The sequence below is a fragment of the Sorghum bicolor genome, chromosome 6, assembly GCF_000003195.3.
Source record: "Sorghum bicolor cultivar BTx623 chromosome 6, Sorghum_bicolor_NCBIv3, whole genome shotgun sequence".
In the NCBI taxonomy this organism is placed as follows: domain Eukaryota; kingdom Viridiplantae; phylum Streptophyta; class Magnoliopsida; order Poales; family Poaceae; genus Sorghum; species Sorghum bicolor.
The window spans coordinates 59,541,672-59,554,772 of NC_012875.2; the positions used below are offsets into that span (position 1 = coordinate 59,541,672).

Here is a 13,101-nt window from a genome sequence, read left to right on the forward strand (position 1 = left end):
GACAATTAAGCTGTACTTTTTCTATTAGTTTTTTTGAGATTACACAGTACAACGCAGACACTCAACATGCACGCACACTCAACCCTATGAACACACATACGCAAACCCTACCCCTATGAGCACCTTCGAAGTTAGCAGTGTTCTTTTCTCACGGTACTTTCAGCCAAACCATACCCGATGCTTAAAAATGTTTTGTCGCCACCCAACTTTAGTGAAAGCTTCAGTACTAGTTAGAGCTCGTGTTAATGTTCAAGTTTTTTTTAGCACTTCTTGTGGTGAACCAAATTGTAGGGTCACAGGGCACAGCAGTGGCTTCTCTTTATCCTACATTCAGCACTACACATATCTCTCTGCTTTGGATTAGAATTTAGAAGCAGCTTCTTTAATATGCAGTTCAGATAAAGCTTGTACTGTCGGATCATATCCTCCTTTGCCAAAGCTGTCGATCGAATAAGCATCCATCAGGCAAGCAAAGCAGACACACTTCAGGTTCCGTCGTTTTGTAGTGCATTCAACAATCCGAGGGGTCAGCTACTCAAGAGTTCATCGCAGTATAAACGAAAAAGAACAGTGACGAACAACCATAGCATAGAGTGATGACTGAGGAGGATGAAGCTTACTCCTAGCAGGGTTTTGTTGTTCTTGAAGCAGTTAGCTTGGATTAGTGGATATATATGTGAATGGCGTTGCTTCTGACCTTCTGTATATATAAAAATGTTTCTGTCGTGAGAGGCTCTAAGTATGATCCGGATACCCCGCTCTGTGAGGACACTGGCGTTTTGTTAGGGCGCAAAACACTTTCTGTTAGTGATGACTCCAATTATGTTATGTGTGTGCTAGTGATGGAGCACAAACAGCCTTGATTCGCAAGAGTTCTCAATCAAAGGATAAAGGCATGTACTTGACCTTTTTTTTTCCACCGGGCCCATGGCCAGGTGGATGAAATGGTGTGGATATTTTCTAACCGTATTTGAGATTGAATTCGTTTAGAAGAGTTTAGATCTGTTCGTGAAAGAATTTGTTTAGAGGAGTTCGGATCTATATGTATCTAAGTCCGAATATTCAACATCCGGTACCGTATCTATATCTGAATATTTAAATCGTACGTTACATCCAGTTAATATCTTATTCAATAAAATTAATATTATCCGTATTTAAATTCAAATCCCACCAATAATATATAGTGATATTTGTCCGTATTCGTTTTCATCACCGGGCCGCCGGGCCCTGATCACACACCCGGCTATGTCGCCTCATTTCGTTCACCGTTTGATCTGCCATCAACGGTCTGCCTCACGCTTCTACATCCCCACCCCACGTCGGGTCCACAGTATTAAAAAAAAAAAAAGCCCCTCGCGACGCTTCTGCTCGCGCCCCGGGGCGCTCCGCCGCCCTCGGTCCCACGACCTCGCATCCAGACCCCGCGCCGCTCCCTGCCCCTGCCAGCGCCGCGTCGCTCCGGCCGTCCCCGCCGCACCGGCCGACCCCATCGCGGCTCCCTCCCTTACCCATAGCCTCCCCTTCTCACTTCTTTCCCATCGGTTAGCGAGGAGGAACCCTAGCGACGGAGATGAAAAAACCCACCCTGGAAGAGCTGTATGCGACCTTGTCGGCGTTCCAAGTTCGTCCGGGATACATCGTCCCGGTCACCGCGGATTTGCCGTGCTTGGTGTCGGGGATTGCCTCGATATCTCTGGCGGAAGGGGGATGTGGGACTTCTTCGACCTCTGTGGCCCCGATCTTGCCGGCAAGAGGGGGTGATGTGCCTACCTCGAGCTCTGGGGCTGGCTCGATCTCGGTAGCCGGAGCTCGGGCTGGTTCGAGCTCAGTGGTGGCGGCAGGGTCAGGCGAGGCCCCCGCGAGGAGGAAGAGGACGCCTGGGAGATGGAGGAGGATCCCTCGCATCCTACCTCATCCTTCCCTGAGAAACAGACCCATGACAATGCAGGAGCTTCTCGAGGACTGCTTGGACATGAGTGATGAGATTTACTGCTTCAGAGAGGAGGATAAGCCCGCTTTCCGCGAGGCCAGGGCGAAAATGGCCAGGTTCTATCAGCATATGATCGACGTCGAGAAGAACGGCAACAGACTCACCTTACGACCCCGCGTCCTCTTGGATACACCGTATGTTAAACCCCTTCCTTTTACCTTTTTTTGTTCATGGGTATGATCAAAACATCAACTTGAATACTTGATGGATACCCTGCAAATCCTACCAACATGTAGATGTAGATCCTAAGTAATATGTTGATCCTACCAACATGTAGGTCCTACGTAATATGTTTATGCAGTTTTATTTTATATTGAACTCGTTATTGCATTACCAGAAACTGAACTAGGTTGGACAGCCAGAAACTGGTAGGGAGAACACGGCTTGATGTGGCACCAACAGGATGAATAATCCTGGCGGGCTTATTTGAGTTTTGCTGATTGTCCAAACCATCAGAAATACCATGTTTGTCTTGATGTGGCATCAACAGGATGAATAATCCTGATGGGCTTATTTGAGTCTTGCTGATTGTCCAAACCATCAGAAATACCATGTTTTTTTTTATTCTGACAGTGAAGTCCTGTAATAAGAAATAATATTTCATTAAAACACATAGAAATTAAATTTCATAACCACCAGTCCACCAGTTCTTATTGTACACAGCACTGACATGTACATAATACACACTCATCTTCAGAATCAATATTTCATTAGAATATTCTATAAACAATGTAATAGATCAAGTTTAGTATTTCACTCGAACACACAAAACATCAAGTTCTTGAGTTTGCACGACACTAAAAGTCTAAAACTGCAAATTTGTAAGAGATCGTCACAAACTTCTTACTATTTCATGTTTGGGAGGCAGTAGCACTTGAGAGTGTCCTGCCACCACTAGGTCATTGGCGTTAATAGCACTAATGTCTTGTTGAGAGAAGCTCCAGCCTAGCTTCTGACCTACAATTCAAGAGATGTTTCACATTCTTAAAAAAATAACTGAATTGCATCGAAAAGGATGAATCACACCTAACAGATTTATGTCACTACCTCACGATATAAATTGTCATCCATCTGAACTAGCTAATACCCGTGTGTTGCTATGGGTAAAAAATTTATATCGCGTTGATATGTAATACTCATCAATCCATATATACCAATGCCAATGCCACAAATTATTTACTGTTTATGATTAAGATTTTTACATACCCTACTATATTTTTTATTCGTAGTGGTGCTTAAATCGAGATCCTAGGTTACTTGTCCACCTTGGGCAACAGCATGGTTAATGGCATCAAGGTTGCTTTTGCATCAGTGGCCACTAGCTGCTGCATAGTGTTTTCTTAGCAGCTTGTCATCTTGATTGCTCTTCTAGCCTTCTTTTTCGGCTGCCTGTTACACAACCTAAGACAAAACCAGCTTGCCGGGCTACTTTAACATTTTAATTGACCAAATTTCTTCCATTGATACAAAAAGACAACTGCACAAGAATGAAAGCATCTAACGAGATTCCTAATATCTAGTAGAGGAATATACTTGTCAACCAATTTGAAGATGAAATTAAAAAACTCCCATCTTACTATCTCTGCACTTTTTGTTGACCAAAGTTTAAGTGCAGAGCAAAGTTCAAGAGTTCAATTGAAGTTCAGTTACCATGGAGTTGTGATTGGTACCTGACACCTGGAAATAGGACATCTTAAAGGTGGTGTATAACTGACAAAGCCAGTGAGGCAAATAAAAAATTGAAGCTTAACTGATGTCTACAGAAATAAAACAATCTTACATTCATGGCTGATTGCAACACCAACCATGTAGGTCGACCAATTTTACAAAATCATGTGCAAAACCACACCCAATTCCGATTGAAGTGAAATTGGAATCACATCTCCACCTAAGCTTTTGTACACTATAAACAGAGAAAAACCGATTGTTGGCACACATGCTGCTGCATTCCTGATTAAAACAAGCAATTAGCACACATCACCTTTCCCTAATGTAGAATTGCAGATCGGTATGTGCTGCTGCTGTGGTGATTGGCGACCAAGACATCTTCTATCAGGGCACTGAGTCCCTAGTTGACCAGGGTGACGAGCATGGGCGCTGTTCCCTGGTGATGCGATAGTATATTACAACAGATTCCTGAAAAATAACAACAATTTCCATTCAATTCTAGGTTCGCAAAATGAAAATCCCTAAAGCCATTTACTGACAATGAGATTTAGGAATTGGGGGAAAGTAGTGGAATGGAGAAGAACAAGCACTCACGAGAGGCCTGCTGGATGGCCACTGGCTGGCTCCACGGCGCCGGTGGACGGGCGCCTTGCGGAGTAGGCGAGGGCGGCCACCGGAGAGGGGGGTGCGGTTGCCGGATGGCTTGACGCCCAGTGCCCAGTGGCTCGCAGCCTCGTGCGGTGCCAGTGCCGCAGTCGTGCCTCCTGAAGGTCGGGCGCATCGGGGTCGGGGAATGGGAAAGGGGGTCGTAATTGCTGCCTGGGCTGGTCTGCGAGTGTTGCGGGTGAGATGGGAGCGTGTGGGGCCCACCTGTCAGCGTTGTTTGCCAGAGCAGGAAGGGTTCGTGAGGCACGTTGAAGCTGAGAGGCACATTGAAGTGGTGTTAATGTCTTCTGTTTAATCTGTTTATTAGGAGTAGAGAGTGAGTAGCATCTAGAGTGTTTACAAGGGATGCACAACACCAGAAAAATTAAGTTGGGAAGATAGTGAGAGATGAAGTCTTAACTCTTAACTTGCCCATGCTTTCTATCATTGCAAGCTACAACCATTTTAATTAATAAAAAATGTGGATTTTTAAGCTGCATTTTCATTCTTGGTCACTGAAATAGTTAAATTATTATAAAATAACTTCAGTTAATTCATTTAGCTAGTGGTAAGAGATAGAATTCATTAACAGTTCAACTCTTGTATATCCAACGAAATGTAATAGTTGAAGTACAGTAAACTCAATAGATGCACCATGTTCTTGTACAAACATAGGTGGCCATATTTTATAGTCTAGCATAGAGAATATCTAAAATTGGTTTTGTTTAACCCACCATTGAATCTGATACTCTTTTGAATACTCCCTCTATCCCAAATTGTAAGTCATTCCAAGAATCTTGGAGAGTCAAACTTTTCTAAGTTTGACTGAATTTATATGATAAAATAATTATTATTATGATACCAACTAAGTATCATTAGATTCTTTCTTAATTATATTTGTATAGTGTACTCACTTTACGTTACAATTCTTAGTATTTATCTCTATAATTTTGGTCAAACCTAAAAATGTTTTGACCCTCCAAGATCTTGGAACGACTTACAAATTGGGATGGAGGGAGTATATTTTAACGGGCAATATTTGACCTGAATTTATTACTCTTTTCAATATATTTCAGTGAGCAACATTTGACGGCAGAAGAGATGGAGGCAGAGCTTGCTGGCAAGAATGTTGGTCACCAAGCTCATCGTTACGCTAATTTAGCAATTGACCACTACAATACCGAGAACACTGTAAGTTCTTTTCTTTTTTTTTTCTTTTTCATTACATGCTCAGCTCATTAGTTTGCTAATTTAGCAATTGACTACTACAATATTGCAAAAAATTGTAAGCTCTTTTCTTTTTTTCTTTTCCATGACGTGATCAATTCTAATGTAATAAACTAATAAATATTTCCTATTTTTGTTTATTCAGGTTAAGATTGAGCTCTGTACTGTTCTTTTATCAAATTATTTTTTTGAGATCTGTGGGTCCACATTCGCCCATGTCAACTTTACTGCCAGGACTCAGGATGATAATCAGGCTAAGAAAAGCCTGTATTTTGCAGAGCTTAAATTTAATCCGGTTCTTCTGGAGTTGACTGAATGTGCTGATGATGTGGAGACCATGTGTGTCAGCTCTGTCCATAATCTTGATCATTCTTGTTTTGGTATGTTTGTTATTGTAAGGTGTTTATTTATGATTGTACGTGTTTATAAGACTTCCTCAGCGATTTATTCGATATTTTGATGTTGCTTTTGTAGGTGGATGTCATGAGATAAATAGGAAAATTGATTATGTGATGAGTGGGAATCAGGACTACGAGCGTTGTCACGCATGTAGCGATCGTATCAAGCATCCACATGGGACAAAATTTGTTGCAGGGCATGATAGTTCCAAGATTCCGTATTACACTGCAGGCTGATGTCACAAGTATACTATGGGCTTTTTCAGTTCACCCCAAAAACCAAAAATTTTTCAAAATTTTTCGTCACATCAAATCTTGCGGCACATGCATGGAGCATTAAATATAGATAAAAACAAAAACTAATTGTACAGTCTGTCTATAAATCGTGAGACGAATCTTTTAAGTCTAGTTACTCTATGATTGGACAATGTTTGTCAAATAAAAATAAAGGAGCTATAGTGTCAAAATTCAAAAAAAAAAAATCAGATCTAAATAAGGCATATGTTATAATATGATTGGAGCTATGATTTGGAGAATTGTTAAAATTCGTTAGCAACTCTTTAATGTGCAAATATTGCTAGCTACCACTCTAGCCAGGACATTCAATGAAGCCTGTATGGTATGTCAATTGCAACTAGGATTATTAATGCTCTATTTAGTTACTCTCTTTGGGCTAGTATTATTGGTTGTTTTTGGCTCAATTGATTGGATGAAAAAAAATTGTTGTTTGAACTTTTTTTTCTAGTTAGAGATATGAGACGAGATTGCTCTTGTGTATTGAGGCTTTTACTTGTGTGCTATTATAAAATTTAATAATTATTTATAAGCTATTAAAAAAGTCGAGCAGTCATATGTATTACTGGTTGGAACTTTTTTACCTCTTATGTCATTCTGTCCATATTTGGTACTAATTGTAGCAAACAGAGCTGCAAAAACGATAGAAATACCCTTAGTCTAGACAGAAGGTAGCTGAAGTTGCATTTTCCTCGGGTGCCACTCATCATCACATGTCACATAGCTCTTTATATCACCATAAAATAACTTAGTAAGCTCACCATCCACATGACAAACTAAGTAAATAACTTAGCCTAGAAATTCATAATTATACAATAATAACTTATAACGATAGAAAAGAAAAGATAAAGGAGAAGATAAGGATAAAAATATAATACAAGGTTAAACTAGATTTGAAGTTAACTCAACAATTGTTTTTCCGTCAACAATGCTAGAAAGCTTGTTGGTATATTTAAGACGTACAGATAAAATTTGCAAAAGTATGGATACCGATGTAGCTTTCATCCGGAGATTTTAAATATTAAAACGTGTAAGCACAATTAAGTCTATGCTTAACCCCTGAGAAGCAATCAAGGACGGAGATGATATATGACATACAGAAGATCACTAAGGTCTTCTAGTTCTAACCTTTGCAAGCTATCTAGTATTGTTTAACTAGGGAGATGATATGACATACAAAAGACACCAGTAGAGGATGCTTTCCTTAGCAACTAGGTCCTACTTGGCCTACAAATGGGGATGTGGACTATGGAAGATTCAACGAGGCTATAAAGTCACTCTCGCGAGCTACCACCGATCCAGATGGCAGGGTGCATCTATGAGTAATCCGAGTCTAAGCACCACGCTTACACTATAAATTATACCTTAAACTACGACTGTAGATCAAAGCACTCAAAAGACACTCGCAAACCTAAAGAACAATATAAACAATGTTGCTTACTTGAAGTAGAAGTTGATTATAAAGGGAATCTTTGAAGCAAGCTCCGAAAGAACTTGATCGCATAGGTACATGCCGTAGAGGAGACACCGATAGACTAACACTTCCTCCAAACTCTTCCCTTACACTCTATCTCACTATATCTAAATAATACTAGTCCTAATCTCTGGAGGACTACATGACTAATCTTCTCTTGATAGCTAACTTTGAGAGGTTGGTGTAACGTCCAAATGGCTAGAGGGGGGTGAATAGCCTTATTTAAAATTCTACAAGCTCAACTAAATAAGTGTGTTAGTAAAACAAATAGCGAAACAATTCTAGCAATAGCACAACTAAGCTATACAATCCATCTACACAAGTCTAGTACAAGGCTAAACACTAAACCAAATCAACAAGGCAAGACAACATCTAGCTCTACTCCTTAACCTAGAGACAAAGCTACACAAACTAAACAACTAGCAAAGTAAGCAAGCAAGTAAAGGAGTAAGTGATGATTCTTATACCGATGGTGAAGAGTAGAGATGTAACTAAGTATCAATCACAATCGCACAAGATGAAATCCTCGACAAGAGGTGACACATGATTTTTACCGAGGTTCACTTGCTTCCCGACATCTAATAAAGATGAAAAAGGTCAAAACGATTCATAATTTAGAAAAAAAAGGGAATACAAAGTGCGATAAACATATCCCTGGGTCTGAGGCTAGTGTCTGAAGCTTTGTTTTGTTTTAGTATCAGAATTCAGAAGACAATTATATAGGTACTAATCGGCTCTACAAATGCAAAAAGACAATGATAGCACTTCGTTGGTGAGCTAAAATATAGGGTACTACTTCTTTTGGTGAGCCACAAACTGTTGCGTCACACGGCACAACAGTGGCTTCTCTACCCTACATTCAGTACTTAGAGCATCTACCAATAATCCATCCCCAATATGATGATATTGGTGATCACCATATCACTTTTTTGAAATATTGGGAGAGATACTCCAATAGATCACCAATAATCTCTCCCAATATATAGGACTCACGTGTCAGATTCCAATTATCTCTCTTATTTCTTTCCTTTTCTTTTTCTCTTTCTCCAGCGGTGTCGTCTTTCTTTCCGCACGCATTGTACCCGCGCGTCCCTTCCTGCGCTCCTGTGGCACGGAACAGCACGCTGCCCTGCTCCACCCAGCGGCATCAACCCCATCCCCAACCGCCCATCCGAACCCGACCTCCAGCCGTCCATGGTGCCACTGCCACAAGTTCGCGAGGAGATGGGGCAGCCACAGATGCCCGAGTTCCCGGAGGCCATTGGGCATCATTTATGCACAGCGGGGAGGAGGGCACGTAGCCTCGATCTCGACAGCGAGCCCGCGGGCCTCCGGATCAAGCGTGGCGAGGTGCCAACCAGGACCTCCTCCACACCGCCATCGTCGTCCATCTGCCTCGATTTGGATTGAGCGTGACAGCGGCGGCACTCGGTGGAAAGTGACAGTTATAGTGGACCTAGGTTATTGGGGGAGGTGCTATCTTCCCCTTTATTTGAGGGGAGATGGAAGAGATATTGGTGATCACCATAAAAAGGATGATAAAGGGAAGCTGTTGGAACACTGAATTTGACCTATTTCCTCCAATATGACAAGTTTATTGGGATAGGGGATGATAAAGGGGAGCTTGGAGATGCTCTCAGCAGCACACATATATTTAGGAGCTTCTTTAATTTGCAGTTCAGATAAAAGCTTGTACTATAGGATCATATATCCTTCTTTTGCCAAAGCTGTGGACAGAATAATCATCGATCAGGCAAAAGCAAAGCCGACACACTTCAGTTTCCGTCCTTTGGTAGTGCATCCAATAATCAGAGGCGTGAGCTACTCAGAGTTCATACCGGTGTAAACGAAGTAGCACAATGATGAGCAAACTTAATCGTGGTAAGAGCAACGGTGGCATAGAGCGATGAGGGTCAAGCTTCACAGCAGGATCTTGTTGTTCTTGCAAGCAATTGGCCTGGATATAAGTGGATATATATGGGAATCAGGTTGCTTCTGTACATATATAAAAACGTTCCTGTCGTCAGAGGCTCAAAGTATGATCCGAACATGACGATATCCCGCTCTGTCAAGACAATTTTATTTTTAGGGCGCAAATACTTTCTGTTAGTGATGGCTCCAATTATGCTATGTGTGCAGGCTAGTGATGGAGCACACGCAGCAAATCATGAACAGCCTTGATTCGCAGGAATTTTCAAGGATAAAGGCATGTACCTGCCCTTCTGTGCACGACAGCCGACAGCCGACGCCCTCACGCTCCCAGCTAGCCCCAGCGGCGTTCCGCGTTCCGATCCTTCCGTCGCCGTCGTGGTTCCATCGTCTTCTTCCCTCTCACCCCACTGGCCTCTGGGCACTGCCGTCGTCTCCCAACTCATCAGCCCTACCCGAAAAGCCTTGACCGGAGCCGCACCGCACGAGTAGCTCGCTACTCGATCGCTAGCCATTGTGTTGTGGTGGTGCACTCCGCACCGCACTGCACGGTGCACGCCGTCCTCGCGCGCAGCTCCTCTTCTTCCTCCCTGGTCGTCTCCTACCGCCGACGGGGACTAACTAACCGCCAACCCCACTTATGCTGCTCTGCGTGCCATCTCACCACTTTGCTCCCGCCCGGCGCCCCCACCAAAGCTTCTCCAATTCCCACCGCTTTCCGCTCGTAAAGCGCGCGAGCGGCTACTACGCTTGTGCTCCACTTGTGCCAGTGTGCCGCCCATGCTGCCTTCAGCCAGCCGTGTCCATGGACCCATCTCAGTGTCTTCTCCTCCTTATATTATATCCCCCAGCGTCTCCTTATCTGCGATAACGAACTCCCACTGGCACTGCTCCGAGTCCGACACTAATGGCGGGGCCGGCAGCAGCGGTAGTAGCTGTGCTCGTGCTCGCCGCGGCGCACGGCGCGCTCAGCGAGTCGAGCCATGTCGATTTCGCGGGGGCCGTCGCGCGCGGCCGGACCCGCAGTGCGCCAGCGCCGTCGTCGTCCTGGCACGGCGGGAACAGCACGGCGCCGGCGCTGGAGGGGTGCGGGTGCGAGCCGACGCCGCCTCCATGGAGGTTCCTTAACGAGAAGCTGAGGTCGCTGTACCCGGTGATCCAGGCGTTCAAGCAGACGATCACGTGCGACCCGCTGGGCGTGACGGCGACGTGGACGGGCACGGAGCTCTGCGACAGCTTCTTCAACGGCACCACCTACTACAAGGGCTTCTACTGCGACTACCCGCCGGACGCGCCGGGCGTGCTCACCGTGGCGTCCATCGACTTCAACGGCTTCGGCCTGTGCGCGCCGTCGCTGGCCGGGTTCATCGACGCGTTCCCGGACCTCGCCCTGTTCCACGCCAACTCCAACAACTTCTCGGGCGACGTGCCGGACCTGACCCACCTCCAGTACTTCTACGAGCTGGACCTATCCAACAACAACTTCTCCGGCGCGTTCCCGGACTCCGTGGTGCCGCTGGGCGGGCTGCTGTTCCTGGACCTCCGCTTCAACCGGTACGCGGGGACCGTGCCGGCGCCGGTGTTCGCGCTCACCGTCGAGGCGCTGTTCCTCAACAACAACGGGTTCGGCGGCCGGATCCCGGACACGTTCGGCAGCACGGGCGCGCAGTACCTGGTGGTGGCCAACAACCAGTTCACGGGTCCCATCCCGCGGTCCATCTACAACACGTCGGCGACGCTGTCGGAGGTGCTGTTCCTCAACAACCGCCTGTCCGGGTGCCTCCCCTACGAGGTGGGGCTGGTGGAGGGGCTCGCCGTGTTCGACGCCGGCGGGAACGAGATCACCGGGCCGATCCCGCTGTCGTTCGGCTGCCTCCGCGACGTCGAGGAGCTCAACCTGGCGAGCAACCAGCTGTACGGGCAGGTCCCCGACGTGCTGTGCCTGCTGGCGCGGAACGGGAAGCTCGGGAACCTCTCGCTGTCGGAGAACTTCTTCCACTCGGTGGGGCACCACTGCATGGAGCTCGTGCGGAGCAGGGTGCTGGACGTGCGCCGCAACTGCATCCTGGGGTTCCCCGACCAGCGGCCCCCGCTCGAGTGCGCGGCATTCTACGCCGACCCCACCAAGCACTGCCCCTTCATCCCGCACATCCCCTGCGATTTGCCTGGGTACAAGCCGCCGCATCCGCATGCCGCCGCCGAAGACGCGGCGCCGGCGCACGGCCATCCTCACCAAGGCCAAGGTGGTGGGAACTGATCCATGCGCGCCGAAAGGGGTCGATTCGTCGTCTCTTTGCCTTTGTGATCGCATGATTTGATCGCGTCGTGACGCGTGCGCCGCATTTTGGGGAGAAAATAAGTTCCACCGCTGCTCTCGTTGTGTTGTGTGGTGGTGTCGTGACAGTGGGGTTCAAGAAAAAGTCAAATAATTAACCGCCGTTTACCAAAGTCAAGTGTACGTGTACCAGTTAGGTTGTTCGTGAATTCGTGACCGGCGCGCCGTCAAAGTAAATACTATATGTAACCTGTCCAATTGTCCATGCTGTAGTGCTGACTACTGCTGTCAATATCGTGGGAGTCGTTGGTTGCTGCCTTCAGTTCTTCCGCTAAACAAATTCGCCATACGCCGCGTCGACGTCAAAACGGAGGAAACACGACCAGGCGATCAACGTCGGTCCGTGCAACGGAGGACGGACGTCGTCCGGCTCCGGGTCCGGACTTCCCGTCAGCCGACTCGTGGTCCCAATCTTAGCAGCCTAGCAATCCCATGTTCTCATTTTCATTTTACGTTTAGGAAACATCTACGGCCTTATTTAGTTCACCTAAAAATCAAAAACTTTTCAAAATTTCCCGTCACATCGAATCTTGCGGCACATGTATGCAGCACTAAATATAGACGAAAATAAAAACTAATTCTACAGTTTATCGGTAAATCGTGGATGAATCTTTTGGAACTAAACAAGGCCTAAGTTTCAAAAAAATGAATATTTTCGTTCTTACATTATAAAATAATATTTCATATTCCTGTTTCTATTCCGGTAACGGGCAGAAACATGGCTGCTACGGTCCCAACTGCCTAGCGATTTGTTTGCTACGGTCCAAACTTGCTGTACACATGACACGTCGGCCGGCCCTATCGACGAAGCTGGCCAGCCCACCGGATGAGAGCCGATTGGGCCTGTTAATTGGCCCACCAAAATAGAAATTAATACATTGTTTTCTAAGATAAAATAAAATGTTTTGAGGAAGAGATTTAAAAAACGGTCAAAATTTAGAAATTATTCCTAGAACAAAGAAAAATATTTTCAGCCAGCAAAAAGTATTCCAGCCAAGAATATAAATTGTTCTGGGAACAAAGAAAAAAATTATAAAAAACAATAAAGGGTATGACGATGTTAGATTTTGTTTTTGTCTCAATAAGTAAGTATAAAATAATTTGACTTAATTACACCAGCTACCTGTAAACCTTATCATCG

General features: G+C 45.3%; 2 protein-coding genes across 2 annotated transcripts; both read left to right on the forward strand.

Annotated features, from left to right (window-relative positions):
* On the forward strand, positions 1,355-6,241 carry LOC8070299. Its single transcript, XM_002447252.2, has 4 exons — positions 1,355-2,124; positions 5,380-5,494; positions 5,676-5,910; positions 6,005-6,241. The coding sequence occupies exons 1-4, from the start codon at positions 1,571-1,573 to the stop codon at positions 6,163-6,165; spliced, it is 1,065 nt and encodes a 354-aa protein (XP_002447297.1). The 5' UTR covers positions 1,355-1,570; the 3' UTR covers positions 6,166-6,241.
* Positions 10,477-12,165, forward strand: LOC8070300 (uncharacterized protein At4g06744). The gene has a single exon (XM_002447253.2). The coding sequence runs from the start codon at positions 10,533-10,535 to the stop codon at positions 11,880-11,882; it is 1,350 nt and encodes a 449-aa protein (XP_002447298.1). The 5' UTR covers positions 10,477-10,532; the 3' UTR covers positions 11,883-12,165.